Source organism: Salmo trutta, chromosome 35 (assembly GCF_901001165.1).
Source record: "Salmo trutta chromosome 35, fSalTru1.1, whole genome shotgun sequence".
NCBI lineage: Eukaryota > Metazoa > Chordata > Actinopteri > Salmoniformes > Salmonidae > Salmo > Salmo trutta.
The window spans coordinates 13,072,633-13,092,731 of NC_042991.1; the positions used below are offsets into that span (position 1 = coordinate 13,072,633).

The 20,099-nt window shown below is 43.8% G+C and overlaps 1 protein-coding gene across 1 annotated transcript in view; it reads left to right on the forward strand.

Annotated features, from left to right (window-relative positions):
- The window catches only part of prima1 (proline rich membrane anchor 1), a 70,130-nt gene that overhangs the window by 12,905 nt on the left and 37,126 nt on the right, over nt 1-20,099 (forward strand). The window contains exon 3 of the mRNA XM_029733377.1: nt 19,073-19,199. Coding sequence (XP_029589237.1) covers nt 19,073-19,199 — 127 coding nt within the window. The remainder of the gene's footprint in view (nt 1-19,072; nt 19,200-20,099) is intronic.

Below are 20,099 nucleotides of genomic sequence, written 5' to 3' on the forward strand. Positions count from 1 at the left end.
ATTCACCGTTCCCCAGTCTGTGATATAGGCCAAAGACAATCACAGTCTAAATTCTTGGCCCCACAGCGTAAACACTGAGATTAAATCCGCAGTGCAGTTTCCGTTATCTACAATTGATTGAACTAGGACCCTTATGAGTCCAGCCCCACAGCCCAGTGTCACTGAGTCGACATGTAGGTAACATACACCATATGTTATCCAACTCAGGAATGATCAGGTTTTCTGAAAATGGAGATCACTAAATTAAGTCACTAAGTATTCATATCATAGCTATTCCTTCCTCACCACTCCTGCCAATGTTAGCCATCACCATCAACATTAGCTAAGCGCTAAACCCATAGAATAGCATTGAACGCACCTACATTTTGGCCAGTCAACAGATTAGCAAATTGCTTTCCTTCTTTACGCAATTCAAATTTCCCTAGAACTGGCCTCTCGGTTTGAATTGTGGGCCTGGCCGTAAAGTATGAGGCTGTTAGCGGTGACAGCCTGGCAGCTCCATCCCATCTAGAGGTTTATATCTTAGATCTGTCTTTGAGCCTCTAGCTAGCCTGGCCTCATGCACTGAGAGACTATTGATCAGTGATACTTCGTGGGTATGGCACAGTGAAGGTTGCGCCATCAATCTGCTATAATGCTTTTGACAGCTATTCGTTCCAGGCTTTTGTTTAAACCTTGGGCGATGGATGGAGCGAAAAAGAAAACAAGCCAGTGAGAAGTGAGGGAGAAGCTGGAGTTTGTTTTATTGATAGTGTGTCTGGTTCCTTGCTCCAGTCAGAAGAGGGCTTTTATCATCCTCCCTTTCTCTCTAAAATTCTCTCTCTACCATGTCTTTCTTTCAATTTTTCTGGTAAGTAAAAGGAAACATTCATTTCTGGTGTTCAGATTTATTCTGTTGACATGACCTGGGATTTTGAGGCCTTGCTACTTTGTGACTTATAAACAAACATGGTTCTGTGAGACCATCTCGAAACACCTCCTCCACAGAAGTATGACTTCTCACTAAGCTTGTGTGGATGCATTTAGGGATGAGGGTGTGTTGAATGATATGGCCTGAATGGTATTGTTGTGAAGATTCGACTTGAGGGCTTTTTGGTGAGAAAATCTAGTAGGCTTTTTAGGGGTAAGAACATAAGTATATCTAAAAATGAATGCCTCAAATATGCATGAGAAAGTTAGGGGGCCAACAAAGCCTCCTGCACCTGTCTGTACAGAGAGGGAGAGAGTGATAAAAGATTTAAAGGAGAGAAAGAATCGTAAAAAAAAGAGTAGCTTCAACAACAAAAAAGGCATTTTAAACGTTCTGGTCTACTTAGCCCTGATTTTATTCAAGCCTACAGCCATCCCCAAAAACTGAGGATTAAAACTGAAGTTTGGCTCAGGCTGCAGTAAATTTTAACATCCAAAGTGACTTGCCGGTGCAGCACAGTGAGGCCCCGCTTGCTGATGCCTTGTCATGCACGAGGTCTGAGAGAACCGCCGACTGCAGAGTGAGTGTATCCCCTTGGGTGACCACGGGAAACCTCAGCTCAGCAGCGCTCCGACTCAAACAAACGTGAGTGGGTCTAACGTGTGGCGGCCACCTCATCTCCCACTAACCCCCCCCCCCCACCACCTCCCTTTCCCGGCTCAATGGAAGCAGTGAGGCACCAACATGCAGTTACAAGCCCGGCTCGAGCGGTCAAGTAAGCGGCGGGTGCACAATCAAAATCTACCTTCGTAACATGGATGAAGCCTGAGCTGGAATGTGAAGATAACTGAAGCTTGCTAATTTCAGAAAAGCCTGAGTACATCTAGCTAGATTCGTAGTATACCTCTCTGGTATTGCCAGCAGCATGCTCTAACCCACTGAGCCATTGTAACAATCGTCATATCTATAAGGAGTTGTTACTCATACATACACTGGGCATTTGGACCATTGGGTGTCTGAGCAACCTTAATTCATTAGGAATTTACTTAAATAACAGGGTTTTATCAAACTATCCTGTTGGGAAGATTTAGTACCGGATTTAGAGGTTATAAATAGACAGCCATATTCAATCCAGGGTGTTCTTTTCCTTAACGAGCAAAGATTTATCTCAAAGTACACGGATCACAAAAGTATTATCGCTCTCATCTTTCCAGCAATTTGAAGATGAATGATGGTCTTTGAACAGATATGTAGGCTATCTTTATTTATCCCCCTGGCTTTTTTTGGGGGCGTTTGTTGTTCACCCTTGCTAAATAAAGCCGCTGTTGAAAATAGCCCGGTGACTATTCAGCCCTTGTTAATTTTCAATTAGTCTCAGACCCACCTGAAAAACTGAATCCCGTCCCTTCGTCCGTGACGAGACATGATGAGGTTTGAAGTGCGTGTGTGAGTAAGTAACGGTGTGACGTGCGCCGCTTTGATATGACAAGGGCTCTTCTTTACGTGTCAGCTTCCTCCCTGGAGGCCTGTCGGCTTGACTCCCCCTCCTGTCAATCAACGTTACAGAGGAGAGGGAGGAGAGAGAGAGAGTAAGAGAGAGAGGGAGAGGGAGAGAAAGACTAAGAGCCCATCGAGCCTGCCGGGCTATCAATCCGCAGGGGCTTTGCTAGTGAGTGTGCTAGCTAGCGTAGAGTTCATACGCCTGTTTATGCTAATTCAGACCATGTCAAGAGTAATTAGGCAGCCGGTTCATGTAGGAAGTCAAAGAGAGATTGAGAGAGAGAGAGAGAGAGAGAGAGACTGTGTGTGTGTGTTGGGGGGGTGTTGTTGTTTCGCCATTTGGCTCCGCTGTCTCCGAACCGAATCAGTCAGGTGCTGCCGACTGTCGTGGTCAGAACATAAAAAACATGCCGACTGCTGTATCCCACCCCACACCCCTATCATTCTCCTTGTTTAATTATTCAGGAATGTGTACAGGAACGATACCGTTTCCTTTCTCCACCTGCGGCAAAGTGGGAAAGATTGCGAAATCAGAAGTGGAAAATGGTCTCGCATTAGCATTTGCCAGAGATAACACGCTAACACCGTCACACTTAAATGCCGCATCGGCGTGGCGTTACGCAACTGTGTAAGTTAGATCGTGAAGTATTTCGGCACTGGAGTGTTTGCTGAAGTGAGCCCACGTGGCTTACTAGTCCAGGCCTGTATGTTGACATGCGGCGCCCACAACACTGAAGTGGTTAGCTGATGTGGGCTGTGCCATGTAGCTGTACATACTGATGATGAGAAGTCTCTCATAGCAGCACCGCTGAAAGCAAGGTGTAAAGTAACTTCTCCATTTCTCCCGGGCCAAGTTATATAAATGCATAATACGTCCTAAGGTGTACAGAAGTAACCCATCTCTGATAGTGCTGGGTTTAGTTTGCAGTTGGCATTAGATGCCTTTTGTTTCTACAGTGTCTACGTTCCAAATGGCACCCTATTCCCTTTATAATGCACTCATTTAGACCAGGGCCCATAGGGAGGAATAGGGTGCCTTTTTGGGATGTAGCAAGTGTCTCTGCCTTATACAGCTGACTCTGTGCCTTCAGCATACAGCTGTCATTTGAAATAAAGGGAAAAACATGTCAGACAGTACCCACTACCCAGTACCAGGCTATTGTTGTGCCACACTAGCTTGTTAGTAGCACTTAGCACTAAGTTGCTCTTGCAATATGTAGCATCGTAGTTGTTTTCGTAACAAAGAGCACTGTATTATTGATTTATATTGGCCAGTTACTGCTGATAAGTGCAGTACTGAAAAGTGCAGTAACTACAGAAAAGTGCAGCAACATTTAATAACATTGGTTCCATTTGTAGCCAAATAAGCTTTTAAAGTTGTTATCTAAAGTAGTTGTCTGATTGGGCTCCTTCCCTCTAAACTGATCACAGACCCCATTTACTTATTTATTTCATCTTTGAACAAGTCGAACAAATTGAGAACACATCTTCATAATACAAACTGTCATAATGCGTACAACTAATACATTATAACCAGAGGAATATAGAAGAGCCTAACCACCCCCACGGCATATGCACACACCACACACACACACAGACACACACACTTCCTCGAGTTCAGATTTATCCAGCAGCCAATCTTGTTGATGGGATCCCCAGATTGATCTTGAGCTCCGGTCCAGGTTATTCAGCACCCATTAGTAATGTGGGGCATTAGAAGATTGGCAGTTATTGGCAAAGGTACATTTTATCAGTCAGTCAATAAGTAAGAAAGTAAATAAGGCATCGGTAAGTGAGTGAATGGAGGACAGGTTAAGCGAATGTGAGGGGCCTGGACTTTTAAAGTCAGTGAAATGATTTCTTTATGTACCCATACCTGCTGGCTAATTTAAGGTTAATTAGCTTGATAATGTGAATGAGTGTGAGGGCTTTGTCAACCACTTGTTTACAATCTGTTGATTAATCCTACTGTGTGTGTGTGTGTGTGTGTGTGTGTGTGTGTGTGTGTGTGTGTGTGTGTGTGTGTGTGTGGACACGTGTGTGTGTGTGTGTGTGTGTGGACACGTGTGTGTGTGTGTGTGTGTGTGTGTGTGTGTGTGGACACGTGTGTGTGTGTTTGTGGACACGTGGACGCGTGTGCTATTTAGAGATGGCACAGTCATTTTATAATCGTGTAGCCTACGAATATTGTCACGTCCTGACCATTGCATTGGTTGGTTGTCTGGGTTGCTATTTCTATGTTTTGGGTTCTAGGCTTTCTATTTCTATGTCGGGTTTTGTTTGGGGTTGATCTCCAATTGGAGGCAGCTGCTTCTTGTTGCCTCTGATTGGAGATCATATTTATGTAGGGGGTTTTCCATTTGTATGCCGTGGGTTGTTCATTTTGTGAGTAGTGTATGCCTGCTCTGCTCTGCGTCACGGCTTTCTTGTTTTGTATTTTAAGTTTATTGTATATTGCATTAGTTTCACGATTGAATAAAAGATGTGGAACTACGATCACGCTGCGTATTGGTCTGATCCTTATGAAAGCCCTGACAAATATGGATGAAGACTGTCATAAAAAAAAAAATCGACTTCATATTCAAGTGATCTACTTCATATCTACTTCATATTCGTCGTAAAAACTTTACCCAAATGCAGCAAAGTATAAATAAGCCTGGTTTACATCTAACAGACGATATAAGAAGAGACGAGAGGATGCCAAACTAGCCAGTTTTAGAATTTTGTGTTGTGGAACAGCTGACTGAAGATGGTACTGGTACCACGTGTACTGTATATAGCCAAGTTATCGTTACTCATTCCTTGTGTTATTATTTTTCTATTGTTCTCTATGCATCATTGTGAAGGGCGGCCCAGAAGTAAGCATTTCACTGTTAGTCTACACCTGTTGTTTATGAATCATGTGACAAATAACATTTGGATTTGATTTGATTTGTGATGGTCGGGCTTTCAAAAAGATGGAACGTCCGCATATCCGCTGTAACAAGGACTCTTCAGAACGTGATGAAACGCTGTTGCTCCTTGTATCAGCAAGGTGTTGTAGAAGAACTGTCCCCCCCCCCTCTCTGCAACAACAGCAGCACATACAGTTATTGTTTATGTTTTAAAAAATATATATTTGCTATTCAAACGACTATAATGGTGACAGCAAACTTTTTGCAGACAAATAACCGTCATCCAAAATTCCATGACTGTCTCAGCCCTGATGGCACTGTGACCTGCCTCAGCTACCTACCTCATAGGATGGGAGATGGGAGATAAGGGATGGAATGGGGGAAATCCTGGTGTTCTGTCTGGCATAATGCCCGTCTAAGGTTGACCTATTTCCAAGTACCCCAGTGAGGGTAGTGTACTATAGGTGTTCACCTCATTCCTGAAACCCCATGAAAGGAGGTCAGAATTTCTCCTAACCTAACCACTGATCCAGGGTCATAAATATTTTAATCCCCCTAATGATTACGGTTAGTATCGGTGGTAGGGGAACCTGATCCTAGATCTGTGGTTAAAAGGATACCAGTGCGAGTATCCTTCTAGTATGCAGGCTCCCTTTCTGGACCTGCTCCAGCACTTCCGCTTTAATTAAAGCAGGATTTAAGAGGTGGGCCAGGGATTTGACTGAGCCATCGACTGTAGATCTCTCTCCTGCTGCCCCAGCCAGCCACGGCACCTCAGGAAGCTTTCATTGGTTACATTGGTAGGCGCCTAGGCGGCAATATTTCTCTCAATATAGGCCTCTTCTGTGTCTTTGCACAACCAGTACAGACACACATACACTCCTCCCTACACCATGTATAGGCAGCTCTCTGTTCTTTGCCATTTTGCTCATTTTAACTTTCTTTAACATTAATGAGAAAAGCTGTCCGTGATTCGACAAATTCGATTTATGGTACATGACAACAGGATGCTCCAGGTTGAAGTCACCTCTAATCACAGATCAGATTACCCTACTCCCATTCCTAACTCTAACCATTATCAGGAGGACAAAACATCTGACCCTGTATCAATGGTCCAGGAAAAACTCCAACCTACTCCCGAGGGGACCGCTGTCTTTGATGTGAGTTGAAAATGGCCTCAGCTCATGGCATCCTGCTGTTGGTGGATTGTGGAGATGGTGATAGTCGCGAACCAGTTGTTCTCATTGTCTCTGTGATGAGTAAGAGAGTGCGGACTGGGGGAGGCTAGCTGGCTGTGGAGCAGCGGGCGCTGAGATGACCTTTGAAGCAGCTGCACGCTGGCAGGCGAGCATGTGGATGAGCCACCTACGAGACAATACCAACCCCCCGTTATGTGGGAACCACAGTCACACAAAGAGTTCTCTTTTCTGAGGGTAGCCAACAACACAGCCGCCACGCTGACCCTCAACACAGGGGCCCCTCAGGGGTGCGAGCTTAGTCCCCTCCTGTACTCCCTGTTCACACACGACTGCATGGCTGCGCACGACTCTAACACCATCATCAAGTTTGCAGATGACACAACGGCGGTGAGCCAGATCACCAATGACAATGAGACAGCCTATCGGGAGGTTAGAGACTTGGCAGTGTGGTGCCAGGACAACAACCTCTACCTCAACGTGGTTCAACACAAAGGAGCTTATCGTCGACTACAGTAAACGGAGTGCCATCGATGGTGCTGTAGTGGATAGGCCCACATTGCTAAGGAGCTATCACTGTCCAAACGCAAACCCCCCAGGAGGCAGAAACCTCTATACCAGGCGGTGTCAGAGGGAGGCCCTAAAAATTGTCAAAGACTCCAGCCACCCAAGTCATAGACTGTTCTCTCTGCTACCGCTCAGCAAGCGATACCGGAGCACTAAGTCTGGGACCAAAAAACTCCTGAACAGCTTCTACCCCCAAGCCATAAGACTACTAAATAGTTAACCAAATAGCTAGCCGGCCTATCTGCATCGACCCTTTTTGCACTAACACTTTTTGACTTTATGACTCTACCCACACACTCACACATACACTCACACACAGGAACACATTCGCCACACACGCTTCCACACAAGCTGCTGCTACCGTTTATTATCTATCTTGTTGCCTAGTCACTTTACCCCTATCTATATGTACATATCTACTTCAATTTTCTCATACCCCTGCACATTGACTTGGTACTGGTACCATGTATATAGCCAAGCTGTCATTTGTATTTATTCCTCATGTTACTATTTTACATTTTTCTATTATTATTACAGTTATTATTATATATTATTATATACAATACAGAAGGGCCCGTAGTAAGCATTTCACTGTTAGTCTACACCTGTTGTTTACGAAACATGTCACAATTAAAATGCTATTTTAGTTGATTTGACTCATTGGTCTGGCAACTGACTGGCGTCTGACTGCAAGGGGAATCTAATTGGTATTTTCACAATATGCAAGAGTGTAATACATCGGTGTGGGCTCGATGGCATTGAATGTTTTCCTAACGGTCCACCATATATTCCAGTTGTTAAACTGTTTGACAATGTTCTCAGAATGTTTTTGGGTTAACATTGTTCATGTTATGCTATAACCTTTGTAACTGTGTTCGGGTAAACTGCATTTTTATTCGGTCAATTCAGAAGATTATTTGAAATTCCACATTGAAAATAGCTATTTATATTTTCAATGAGGATAGTTTCATTCTTTTAGAATTGATTAGAATTTCAATGTATTACAATTTCAATTCAGTTCCTGAATTGGCTGAATTGAAGGGAATATTACCTGACGTTAAGCAAACATCCTCTGTTTACTGGGCCAATGACAGACACACACACACACACACACACACGCGCGCGCACACACACACACCCACCCACACACACACACACACACACACACACACACACACACACACACACACACACACACACACACACATACCCCTGTGGCAGTGACTCAGTCTCTGGGCTGGAGGCCTGTCAGCTTGATGAGCAACCGTCTCAGTCAGGGAGCCAGAGCCCAGCAAGGGATTCTGGGATGGCCAAGTGGGACCACTGGGGGGCGTATTCCGTCCAGTCCAGCTCTTCCACTGTCCACCCCAAAGCCCCGGGGCAGACAGACAGTCGCAGCCATATAATTACATATAGGATCTCAATGGTCACAGCCCCCATCCAAACAACATGGCACTGGCATTGAAACCAATCACCCTCATGCCTAATGTTATTAGGCGCTCAGATGGGCAACGTTGATATTCAGTTGTTGATATTCAATTGTCACCAATATGAATGGTTGCCACCGGGCTCACCAGCACTCCTAGTGCCTGGGAGGTGCTACTTCATGCCAATGATTCGCCAATCGTTACCCAGTAAGCTAATGGTCTTTGGTTTGGTCCAAAGCTGGTACTCGGGTGGTCCTCTGTAGCTCAGTTGGTAGAGCATGGTGATGTGGGTTTGATTCCCAGGACCACGTAGAATGTATACATGCAAGACTTTAAGTAGCTCTGGATAAAAGCGTTTGTGAAATGGCATATATTATTATATATTATGTTTGATATTGTTGCCACTACCGCTACAAACTGAGCTACTTAGCTACTGTGTGATGCTTTCAAAGATTTTACTGAGTTACAGTTCGTGTAAGGAAATCAGTCAATTGAAATAAATTCATTAGGCCCTAATCTATGATTTCACATGACTGGGAATACAGATATGCTGTTGGTCACAGATACCTTAAAAAATGGTAGGGGTGTGGATCAGAAAACTAGTCAGTATCTGGTGTGACCACCATTTGCCTCATGCAGCTCGACACATCTCCTTCACATAGAGTTGATCAGGCTGTTGATTGTGGCCTGTGGAATGTTGTCCCACTCCCCTTCAATGGTTGTGCGAAGTTGCTGGATATTGGTGGGATCTGGAACATGCTGTCATACACGTCGATCCAGAGCATCCCAAACATGCTCAATGGGTGACATGTCTGGTGAGTATGCAGGCCATGGAAGAACTGGGACGTTTTCATCTTCCAGGAATTGTGTACAGATCCTTGCGACATGGGGCCGTGCATAATCGTGCTGAAACATGAGGTGATGGCAGCGGATGAATGGCACGATAATGGGCCTCAGGATCTCGTTATGGTATCTCTGTGCCTTCAAATTGCCATCAATAAAATGCAATTGTGTTCGTTGTCTGTAGCTTATGCCTGCCCATACCATAACCCCACTGCCACCATGGGCCACTCTGTTCACAACGTTGACATCAGCAAATCGCTTGCCCAGTACAGTTGAAACTGGGATTCATCCGTGAAGAGCACACTTCTCCAGTGTGCCAGTGGCCATCGAAGGTGAGAATTCGCCCTCTGAAGTCGGTTACGATGCTGAACTGCAGTCAGGTCAAGACCCTGGTGAGGACGAAGAGCACGCAGATGAGCTTCTCTGAGATGGTTTCTGACAGAAATTCTTCGGTTATGCAAACCCACAGTTTCATCAGCTGTCCTGGTGCTGGTCTCAGACGATCCCGCAGGTGGAGAAGCCGGATGTGGAGGTCCTGGGCTGGCGTGGTTACACGTGGTCTGCGGTTCTGAGGCCGGTTGGGCATACTGCAAATTCTTTAAAATGATTTTGGAGGCAGCTTATGGTAGAGAAATTAACATTCAATTCTCTGGCAACAGCTCTGGTTGAAATTCCTGCAGTCAGCATGCCAATTGCACACTCCCTCAAAACATCTGTGGCATTGTGACAAAACTGCACAGTTTAGCGTATCCTTTTATTGTCCCCAGCACAAGGTGCACCTGTATAATGATCAGCTTCTTGATATGTCACACCTGTAAGGTGGATGGAGTATCTTGGCAAAGGGGAAATGCTCACTAACAAGGATGTAAACAAATTTGTGCAAATCATTTTAGAGAAATAAGGTTTTTGTGCATATGGAAACGTTTCTGGGATCTTTTTTTTCAGCTCTTCAAACATGGGACCAACACTTTACATGTTGCGTTAAAATTTTTGTTCAGTATCCAAAATATATTTCGGTCTTAAAGAGAACTTCGCCAGACAGAACTGGACTAGAACAACGGGCCAAACACGACAAGTTTGAAATGTGTATTTGTATTTTATTTATTAAGGATCCCATTAGTGGCTGCCAAGGCAGCAGCTACTCTTCCTAGCGTCCAGCAACATTAAGAAATAGTAGGGCCTTGCATTCCATGTTGAAAATGTAAAAAGCCTTGTTGGCCGAGGACTGTTGTTTGTATTTGTATCCTGCATGCTATCAGTTCACTCGGTTCTGCAATCAGTTTGGCCTGGCAATGCAGAGCCTCATAACTCCATTAACGTCCAGGGCAGGTATAAAAATAGCCTAATCTAATAGACCTGCTCCCTTGCTGAAGTCATGGTGCTGCCCTGGCTCCTTACCGTATGTATACTTGTGTTGTTCCTGTCTTCGAGAGAAGGGGGGTATCTATCACAGTCATCCCCGGTGAAGTGTGTAATGTGTATTCGCTGTGCAGGAGCATACACACACACACACACACACACACACACACACACACACACACACACACACACACACACACACACACGCACAGACACACACACACACACGCACAGACACACACGCACAGACACACACACACACGCACAGACACACTTCAGACACACAGTATACTTCATGGATATGGATGCTATCAGAGACATACTCACACACACAGATTCATGCATGGAACACGCATGCATACACACCCCCACACACACATACTCACTCTCTAACACATTTTTACAAACATTGAACAAACCTACAGCAGCGTGAAGTCAAGTCCCATGGGTTATGTATTCTGGGATGTTGTTTTCACCAGTCAATGTCTCTGGGGTCTTGCTCCGGGGTAAAAGGGCTCATGATGATAGCTAGCGTTAACAGGAAATTCCCAGCTGTGTTTACACCATGGTTTCTTGGAATGAACCCACAGGAATTGGTAATGTCCTCAGAGCTTTTCATGAGAGGAACTGCTGGCAACACTTTACATTCGAATTTTGAGTAAACTTTATTGATCCCCAGAGGGGGAAATTGTGGTTGTCTTGTCAGCCAGCAGTAGACGAGGACAGGGACCATACTATAGTCTACAAGGGAATACACTTAAGAAGGGAGTTACTGTATGTATGCTGTTTTGCTACTTACCATTAGGGTTGTACGTTTTGAGGAATATTCAGAGGTGGAAACTTTCCGTGGGAATTAACGGGAATATATGGGCATTAACGGAAATATATGCAAATTCCTATTAATACCATTTAAATGTAGATGTTTTTTGCATTGACTATATTTACCATATCATATGGAGACAGAAACATAAACCTTTTACCTTATCATAAGTAGACATAATTGCAAATGATTAAATCCTTCCAATAGAAATTAAAAAAACAATTTAGTTATGAATTTAACTTTAATTAAATGAGTTGACTCTTCACATGGGATGATTTCACTGATCAACAAAGAAAGGGAATATTGAATGATCCCCAATGATCCATCGCATCTCCCAAAATCATTTTCAACATACATCTGTAAAATGATAGTCTAGAAACTAAAGCTTTGGTTGTCTTGCTCTAGGGCTTCCATGTCTTCTCCCTAGACCTCCTCAATGTCCACCTCTTGAACATCAGACTCTGAGGCCTCATCTTCACTGTCACTTTCCAACCTTGTTGAGGATGGCTCATTGTCAGGCTCAAAAAGCCTCAAATTTGCCCGGATGGCCACCAATTTTTCAACCCTTGTATTGGTCAGCCTGTTGCGTGCTTTGGTGTGTGTGTTCCCAAACAAGGACCAGTTGTGCTCTGAGGAGGCTGATGTTGGTGAGATTTGGAGGATGATGGAGGCAACAGGGGAAAGAGCCTCAGATCCACAAAGTCCCTTCCACCAGGTCGCTGATGAGATATGTTGGGACGACTGCCATATTGCATCTCCATCCCAAAGCCCTTGCTTGGAAGTGTACTTCACCAGACTGCGAAGAACCTTGCCCTCATCCAGGCCAAGGTGCGAGACAAGGTAGTGATGACAACATAGGCCTTGTTGATCTGTGCCCCAGACAAGATGCTCTTTCCAGCATACTTTGGGTCCAACATGTATGCTACGGCGTGTATGGGCTTCAGGCAGAAGTCTTCACGCTTTTTGATGTATTTCAGAACTGCAGTTTCCTCTGCTTGGAGCAACAGTGAAGTGGGCAGGGAAGTACAGATTTCTTCTCTTACATCTGCAAGTAGAGTCTGAACATCAGACAGGATGGCATTGTCTCCCTCAGTCCGTGCAATGGCTACTGCTACAGGTTTCAGGAGTTTCAGGCTGCTTACCACTCTCTCCCAAAATACATCATCCAGGAGGATCCTCTTGATGGGGCTGTCCATATCGGCAGACTGTGATATGGCCATTTCTTGGAGAGACTCCTTCCCCTCCAGGATACTGTCAAACATGATGACAACACCACCCCAACGGGTGTTGCTGGGCAGCTTCAATGTGGTTTTCTTATTCTTCTCACTTTGCTTAGTGAGGTAGATTGTTGCGATAACTTGATGACCCTTCACATACCTAACCATTTCCTTAGCTCTCTTGTTTTCAGCGCCATGATGTCCTTGAGGAGCAGATGCAATGCATGAGCAGCACAGCCAATGGGTGTGATGTGAGAGTAGGACTCCTCCACTTTAGACCAAGCAGCGTTCATGTTCACAGCATTGTCTGTCACCCGTGCAAATACCTTCTGTGGTCCAAGGTCATTGATGACTGCCTTCAGCTCATCTGCAATGTAGAGCCCGGTGTGTCTGTTGTCCGTTGTGTCTGTGCTCTTGTAGAATACTGGTTGAGGGGTGGAGATGATGTAGTTAATTATTCCTTGCCCACGAACATTCGACCACCCATCAGAGATGATTGCAATACAGTCTCATTTCCCTATGATTTGCTTGACCTTCACTTGAACTCTGCATCCAGCAAATGACTAGATAAAGCATGTCTAGTTGGAGGGATGTATGCTGGGCAAAGAACATTCAGAAATCTCTTCCAATACACATTGCCTGTGAGCATCAGAGGTGAACCAGTTGCATACACACCTTGAGCAAGACATTCATCAGCATTTCTCTGACTACGTTCCTCCATTGAGTCAAAAAAACTTCTGATTCCAGGAGGACCATGAGCTGTTGCTATCGATAAGGTGTCTGATTCATCATTTTCACCTCGAATAGAAGTAGAGGGACTTTTGTCAGAGGTTGCTTGTTGTAAGCGCTGAGGGAACTTCATGCACTTGACCAGATGATTCTGCATCTTTGTTGCATTCTTCACATATGATTTGGCACAGTATTTGCCAATGTACACAGCTTTTCCTTCTACATTAGCTGCAGTGAAATGTCTCCACACATCAGTGGAATGCCCGTGGCATTTTCCTGTAAAGATTAGAAAAAAATGAGTAAAAAAACCCAAATACAAATCCATGTACAGATAAGTAGTTAGATTAAACAACTCCTTTGTAAGATACATGTTTTAAAATGAAACTGTAATGAATACTCAGGGAGAAAAAGGTGTAGATTCACGCAGAGAGTGGCAGATGTTTATTAAACCTTCGCAGAAGGCAGGAATCGTGGTCACAGGCAGGCAGACAAAAACAAACAATACCTCACAACCATACAAACAGAAAGAACTGAACTAAATAGGGAACTGATGAGACCAGGTGAGAAACGAACACAGGTGAAAACAATGAACAAGAATGAAAGACATGGCTACGTTCTATAACACAAAGAATCAGTGCGACGTTCAAGAACACAAAGAAAAATAACACAAGGTTGACTAAGAAAAGTAAAGCAGAACCTTACAGAAACATGTATGGAAACAGGTAAATTAACACTCCTCAGGTAGCAGGTTCAAGCAAGCTAAAACGCGCATGGTAGCAAAAACTAACTAGCAGAAATTGTTAACAAGTTAGACATTATTTAAACACACTTTACTGTAGGCTACTATTAACTAGTTAACAAAAAATCATGTATGTCATATAAAATATATTCACCCCACCAGGTATTGTAATCAAAACTTACCAGAAAGCATGTAGTCCTTGGCTCAGACAGTGTAATAGTGTGGGCTCAATAGCATCTCATTAGTGTGCAAGATCTTGAGAATCAGCTGTACATGTGATGGAAGAGTGCACTGCACATGTGATGGAAGAATGCATTGTGCATGCAGAGGGTTGCAATTCCATTGAATTGGGGATAGTTTGACCAAAATGTGTTACAAGACCTAGATAGAAAGGTCCCCAAATTCCCGGGCTTAACTTCCCATTGAAAATTTCTGTAACAATTCCGGAAATTTACCGGAAAGTTTCCGACCCTTTGCAACCCTTCTTACAAAAAAAAAGCATAAAAGCATTAAAAAAATGATAAGTACTGCATAACTAGCCTTTTACAGCCTATTACACAGCTATTTGTTACGTTACAGTTGTATGGATTAGGCAGAGCGATGTGAGTCAAGTGGAGGCTATGATTCAGTTCCCTCTTCTGAACCCATGTGACGTTATAGTTAAATAGGTGAGACAGATCATATGACAACAGTACAGGTCCTACATCCTGGTCCTTTATCATTACAGCTTTATCCCTATTACTCAGTGACTGAGGCCTTTGTATTCCTTGCGGAACCATCGATGAATCGCATTGCCATGCCAGACCCCAGCTTGGTCCCTATACAGGGTGACTGAGTGACCTAGCCAAACAAAAGCAAATGACAGTGCCATCAAGAGAGCAGGTTTGTTTTTTTTGTGCTCAACAAAGAAATAATGTACTATTTATTGTTTTCTCATCTCTAGCTATGAAATGAAAAGTTTCTCTCTCATTTTATGTTAGTCACTATAGGGAAGGGAAAGGAAACAGTGAAATGACGTCAGATAGAGAGTGATGTAATTGTAAGTGCAACATTTTGAAATGCCAATGATTCACCAATCGGTAACCAGTAAGCTAATGGTCTTTGGTTTGGTCCAAAGGTGGTACTCGGGTGGTCCTCCGTAGCTCAGTTGGTAGAGCATGGCGTTTGTATGTGGGTTTATTTCCCCGGACCACTCGTACATAGACACTCATATTGACACACATGAAATATTTTGAATACACAGCAGGGACAGTAATCCTAGCTGTTTAACCAATGTATTACAATGACGTTGAAGAAGCCGTGCTATTGTAGGTGGCAGTGGGCACCTCTCTTCCCTACTCTCTTCCCTTCCTCCCTTGGTATCTCTCCTTTTGTTACTTCCCTCCCGGGAAACGTATGACAGTCCAATTATCGGTTTCTTTAGCCCGGAGGCCTGCAGGCCGCTGTGGAGGCAGACATATTGCTTTGGTGGCGGCTGAACTGCGTTGGTTGGAGCAGTTGAGGTTGAGGAGTCTTCCGAGGACAGGCTGCGTGTCGTTTGTAGCAGTCTGAGGCTGCAGTAGGAGCCTTAGGGGCCCTTGGCCTCGCACCCTTGTTAACCAGAGATTATTCACGTCAGTCCTCGCTCTGGGTCCTTCCTCACCCCAGCCATAACATATGCACAAGTCACTCCAAATAAGTGTAAGAATCAAACATCAGAAGAATGTTGCTGTGGAAGGATCAAACAGTAATCTTTTATGGGTCCTTGTGATCGTGTGTGCATGTGTGTGCTTGTCTTTATGTGCATGTGCCGTGTGTGTGATCGTGTTTGTCTGTTTGTGCATGCGTGTGTGTGAGTGAGGATTGGTGTTGTTTTTAGGAGTCAGCACTAGGGATGAGATGGACAGTGACATCCCTGCTTGTCTAAGGGACTGGGGATGTGGTGGCAGGGAGCTCAGCGAGCGCATGCACTCTCCCTTTTGGCATCCCCACTGCCCCTCTCTATGTCTCTGTCTGTCTTTCTCTCCCCCTCTCTCTTTCTCTCTCTCTCTGCCTAATGCTTGAAATAAATACTGGCCATTCATTCCCTATCTTTGGGTCGTGCAAATTTGGGGTTTCTTACCTAATAAATCCAAGTGTGTGTCTGCACCTTATGAGTGCCGTTGCCTATGATTGTGTGTATGTGTTTGCATGCTCATGTAAGTGTGTGTGTGGTGTGTGCGTGTACATGGGCTTATGTGTGTGTTTTTGAGTGTTTGTGGTACTTGTGTTTGGGTACGTGTGTGTTTTAGTCACCTGGGATCAGAGCCATCTGGTGATTTCCTTCATACAGATGGAATGGGGGATGCGTTGTTACACTAAAGGCCGAACTCAGCTAGGCGAACCGAACTAGTGTGCTCACATACTCCCTTAAAAGCGGCAGTAGCACTGTTTGTCCATCTTGAGACGCCATAGCCAGTATACACTTCCTCAAAATAGTCAGAATTAATCTAAGATAACTCAAGAAATGTGTCATTAATGTTGACGCTTTTGCCGAGGAGATTTTAGTTGCACAGTTTTACATCTAACTAAGATGTTTGGTGCAGTATTTTGCAAGTGACAAAATGTGCATAAAAACATCTATCGTTGAATGACAACAAACACTTCATCGAAAAATCTGACCAATAACCGACGAAGGGGCGTGAAATTCGGCTTCCGAACTTTGGCTTGCCTCGAGAAAAATTTGTGTGCACGAACAGCCGAAAAAACCTTTGCAAAAACAAACAAAATGTCACAAAATGTTGTCAAAATATATATTATGTTTTTGCACTGCTAGGGTTAGCCTGCAAAACTGTTTAGCTGTCGTTATTTTTGTTAAGTGTTCAAGTGTATTAAAATAAAACGTTAAAATGAGCACTCAACCCGCTGCGCCTTGGTCTACTTCATACGACGGCCGTTACAATGGGCTTGTTTAACATCGACTGCATTGCAGTCGGCGACTGTCGACTGACTGATTTACACATCACCTTGCATGATAAATAACTACTCATTATTATTTGTAGATCAGCCTGTCATTCAATGCATCACGGATTTGATGCCCTTGATGGAGCTACACTGTTGTAGCATTTTGGGAAAACACTGAAAAAGACTGCCCTCTCCCCCAATAATAATATTAGTCTGAATGATTACTGTTGCAAAGTCTTGTTTATTTTTGGCTATTTAAACCATTCCTAATATGGGAACATTCAAACCTTATGTTGAAGATGACCTGCAGGGATGTGCATTGTCTAATGCTCTGGAGATGATGTAATGTTGCAATGATCTGGGATCAACATGGAGCTAGCAGACACACACACATCCCCCAGTAAATCAGACACAGAGTTTTGAAAAGCCTCTGCCAGGAGTTGGAGTGGTGTGACGCAAGTGAACAACAGGTGGGTCTCGTCACAGACTTGATTAAGGTGTTCCCTCCATTTCCCTTTTGACGGTTTATCCGAGGAATCTTATCGGCTGTCAAAGAGGAGACAGAGATGCATTACTTATCCTTCCGGAGAAGTGCTTATCAGCCGGAGAACCAGGCTTGAGTGTTCCCGGAAACAATTAACCCCAAGTGGGGAGGGGGTAGGGGATCGCCTGGCTATCCATCTCAGATTCCCCCTCCCAAATCAATTCTACATTTATAATACGGCCCAAGGACAACTCAGTTATTTTTGGCCTTGTTGTTTGTATCACCTTTAATCATTGTTGGACAGTGCAAGGAAACATTATTACAAGAAAGAAAGAAACATATACTATAGATTGGACTGTGTATACAAAACGTTAAAAACACCTGCTCTTTCCATGACATAGACTGAACAGGTGAATCCAGTTGAAAGCTATGATCCCTTATTGATGTCACTTGTTAAATCCATTTCAATCAGTCTAGATGAAGCGGAGGAGACAGGTCAAAGAAGGATTTTTAAGCTTTGAGACAATTGAGACATCGTTTGTTTGTGTGAATTTATCACACATAATATATATGTGTGTGTGTGTGTGTATGTATGTATGTATGTATGTGTATGTAGATAGATTGAAATAAGATATCAGTGCGGGGCCATAAGACACCTGGTTTTAAACCAGATGTTGCCCCCGGGCCTTGAGTTTGAGACCCAAAGCCACACGGAGAACAGACAAAATAACACAGCTAGCACACCACGCCATACATCCATTCAGAAAGTGCCTCGGTGGGCCCACAGAACAGGCTGCTCGCCCATCTGATGCTTCCGGGCGATTAAGCCGTGAATGAGCCGTCCCCTTCTGGATGATCCTGCCTTTTATGGTTCCATTCAAACCCATGCTCGATAAAACACTGCTGCTCATAATGTCCCCACACTGAAAAAGTAGAAACTAATCCAAACTTTGAAGTGGCACAGCCAATGTCCAGGACCCGCAAAAGCGCTAATAGGTTGCTGGCTGAGTTAGCGGTGTAATGATCCTATAGAATTTCTCTCTCGGGGTAATTCATGATGGATGATCTGGAGTGGGGTGCCATGTCTTTACTATTGAGCCATGCAAGCCATCAGGTGATTTTATTGTTAGACTATCTGGCTGTTTCATATTTTGGTCTCTACTGTTTTATCTCATCTATCTTTGTTTTCATCATATAATGCAACTTTATGTGGTTGTCATCTTGTTAACTGACCAGATAACAACTGAAATAGGACGGCTTTCCCCATGATGTCTTTATCTCCTCATAAAAATGCCAGCTTTACCTGGTTGTAACAGAGATCAGTTGGTTGTAAACTGGTTATTTGACTCACTGGGTCCTACTATCTCCTCCATGTGTTTGATGTGAAATGGAACTTGAACGAAAATGAACTTAAATTTGAATAAGGTCATCTCTTTTTCTTCCTCCCTTCTGCCTTTCTCTGCAGTGGCTCCCTCCACAGTGCCTCCCATGAAGCCGTGGTGGAAGGAGATCGTGGTGTTGGGGACGGTGGGCTGTGCCTCGGTTGCCTTCCTGCTGTTGATGGTCATCATCTGCTATAAGGCCATAAAGAGGTAGGCCTCACTCTTTCTGACTCGTACACAACCCCCTTGCATTGAACTTGCATTGGGCTATTTACGCATTAGCTCTTTCCTCCCATGGTCACAGAAAATTACAGAATGGTTAAACATGAGTGTTACAATATGATACTTAAAATATATATATATATATATATAATCCTACCAGGTAAACCCACCTCACAGGTTGATGCTTCAAGTTTTCATAAGAAGTGTGTGTGCACTGGCAGTGGATTGTGAACAAAGACACTGTGTAAACATTTAGGACACAATCTATAACCTGATAGTCTGGATAAATCCAGTCTGTTAGTGCTAACATTCCTTTCCTTACCACTCCTTGTCATGCCAAACATGTTGGGATACATTTAGGATAATCTATGTTCAGTCTGATGCTGGTAACATTGTCTTCACCTCTACTTCTATAGAAGAGGCCTTAGTGTAATACAACATGATTCCACAGATCATGTGGATAATCCCTTATATATAGTATTTGTAAACCCTTTGTAAAGATCTTATAATCAGCTTTCATGAGTGTGATTGGTCCATAGTTAGCTTTGTCCATTCTTCCCCTGCCAATACTTATTTTCCTGTGATTTGACCAGTATTGAACCTAATATTTGGCTTTAAAAAATAATTCATATCAACATACAACACCACAAAGACATATTCAGAGCCATTCCTATCATGTTGCTAGCCCTAACATGGTTATCAGAGTGATAGTTTCAAAGTGAGCATGCTGACACCTCAAGCTGTTGGAGATGGGTTCAGTGTCAGCGAACCTCAGTGGATGTTAATCAACTCAGTGAATGTGGCTCTCCAGTAGAATATTTTCCCCTTCAATCCTCAAAATGGGTGAAAAGATCACGGCTGACAGCTGGGGCAAGAGTGCAGTATGTC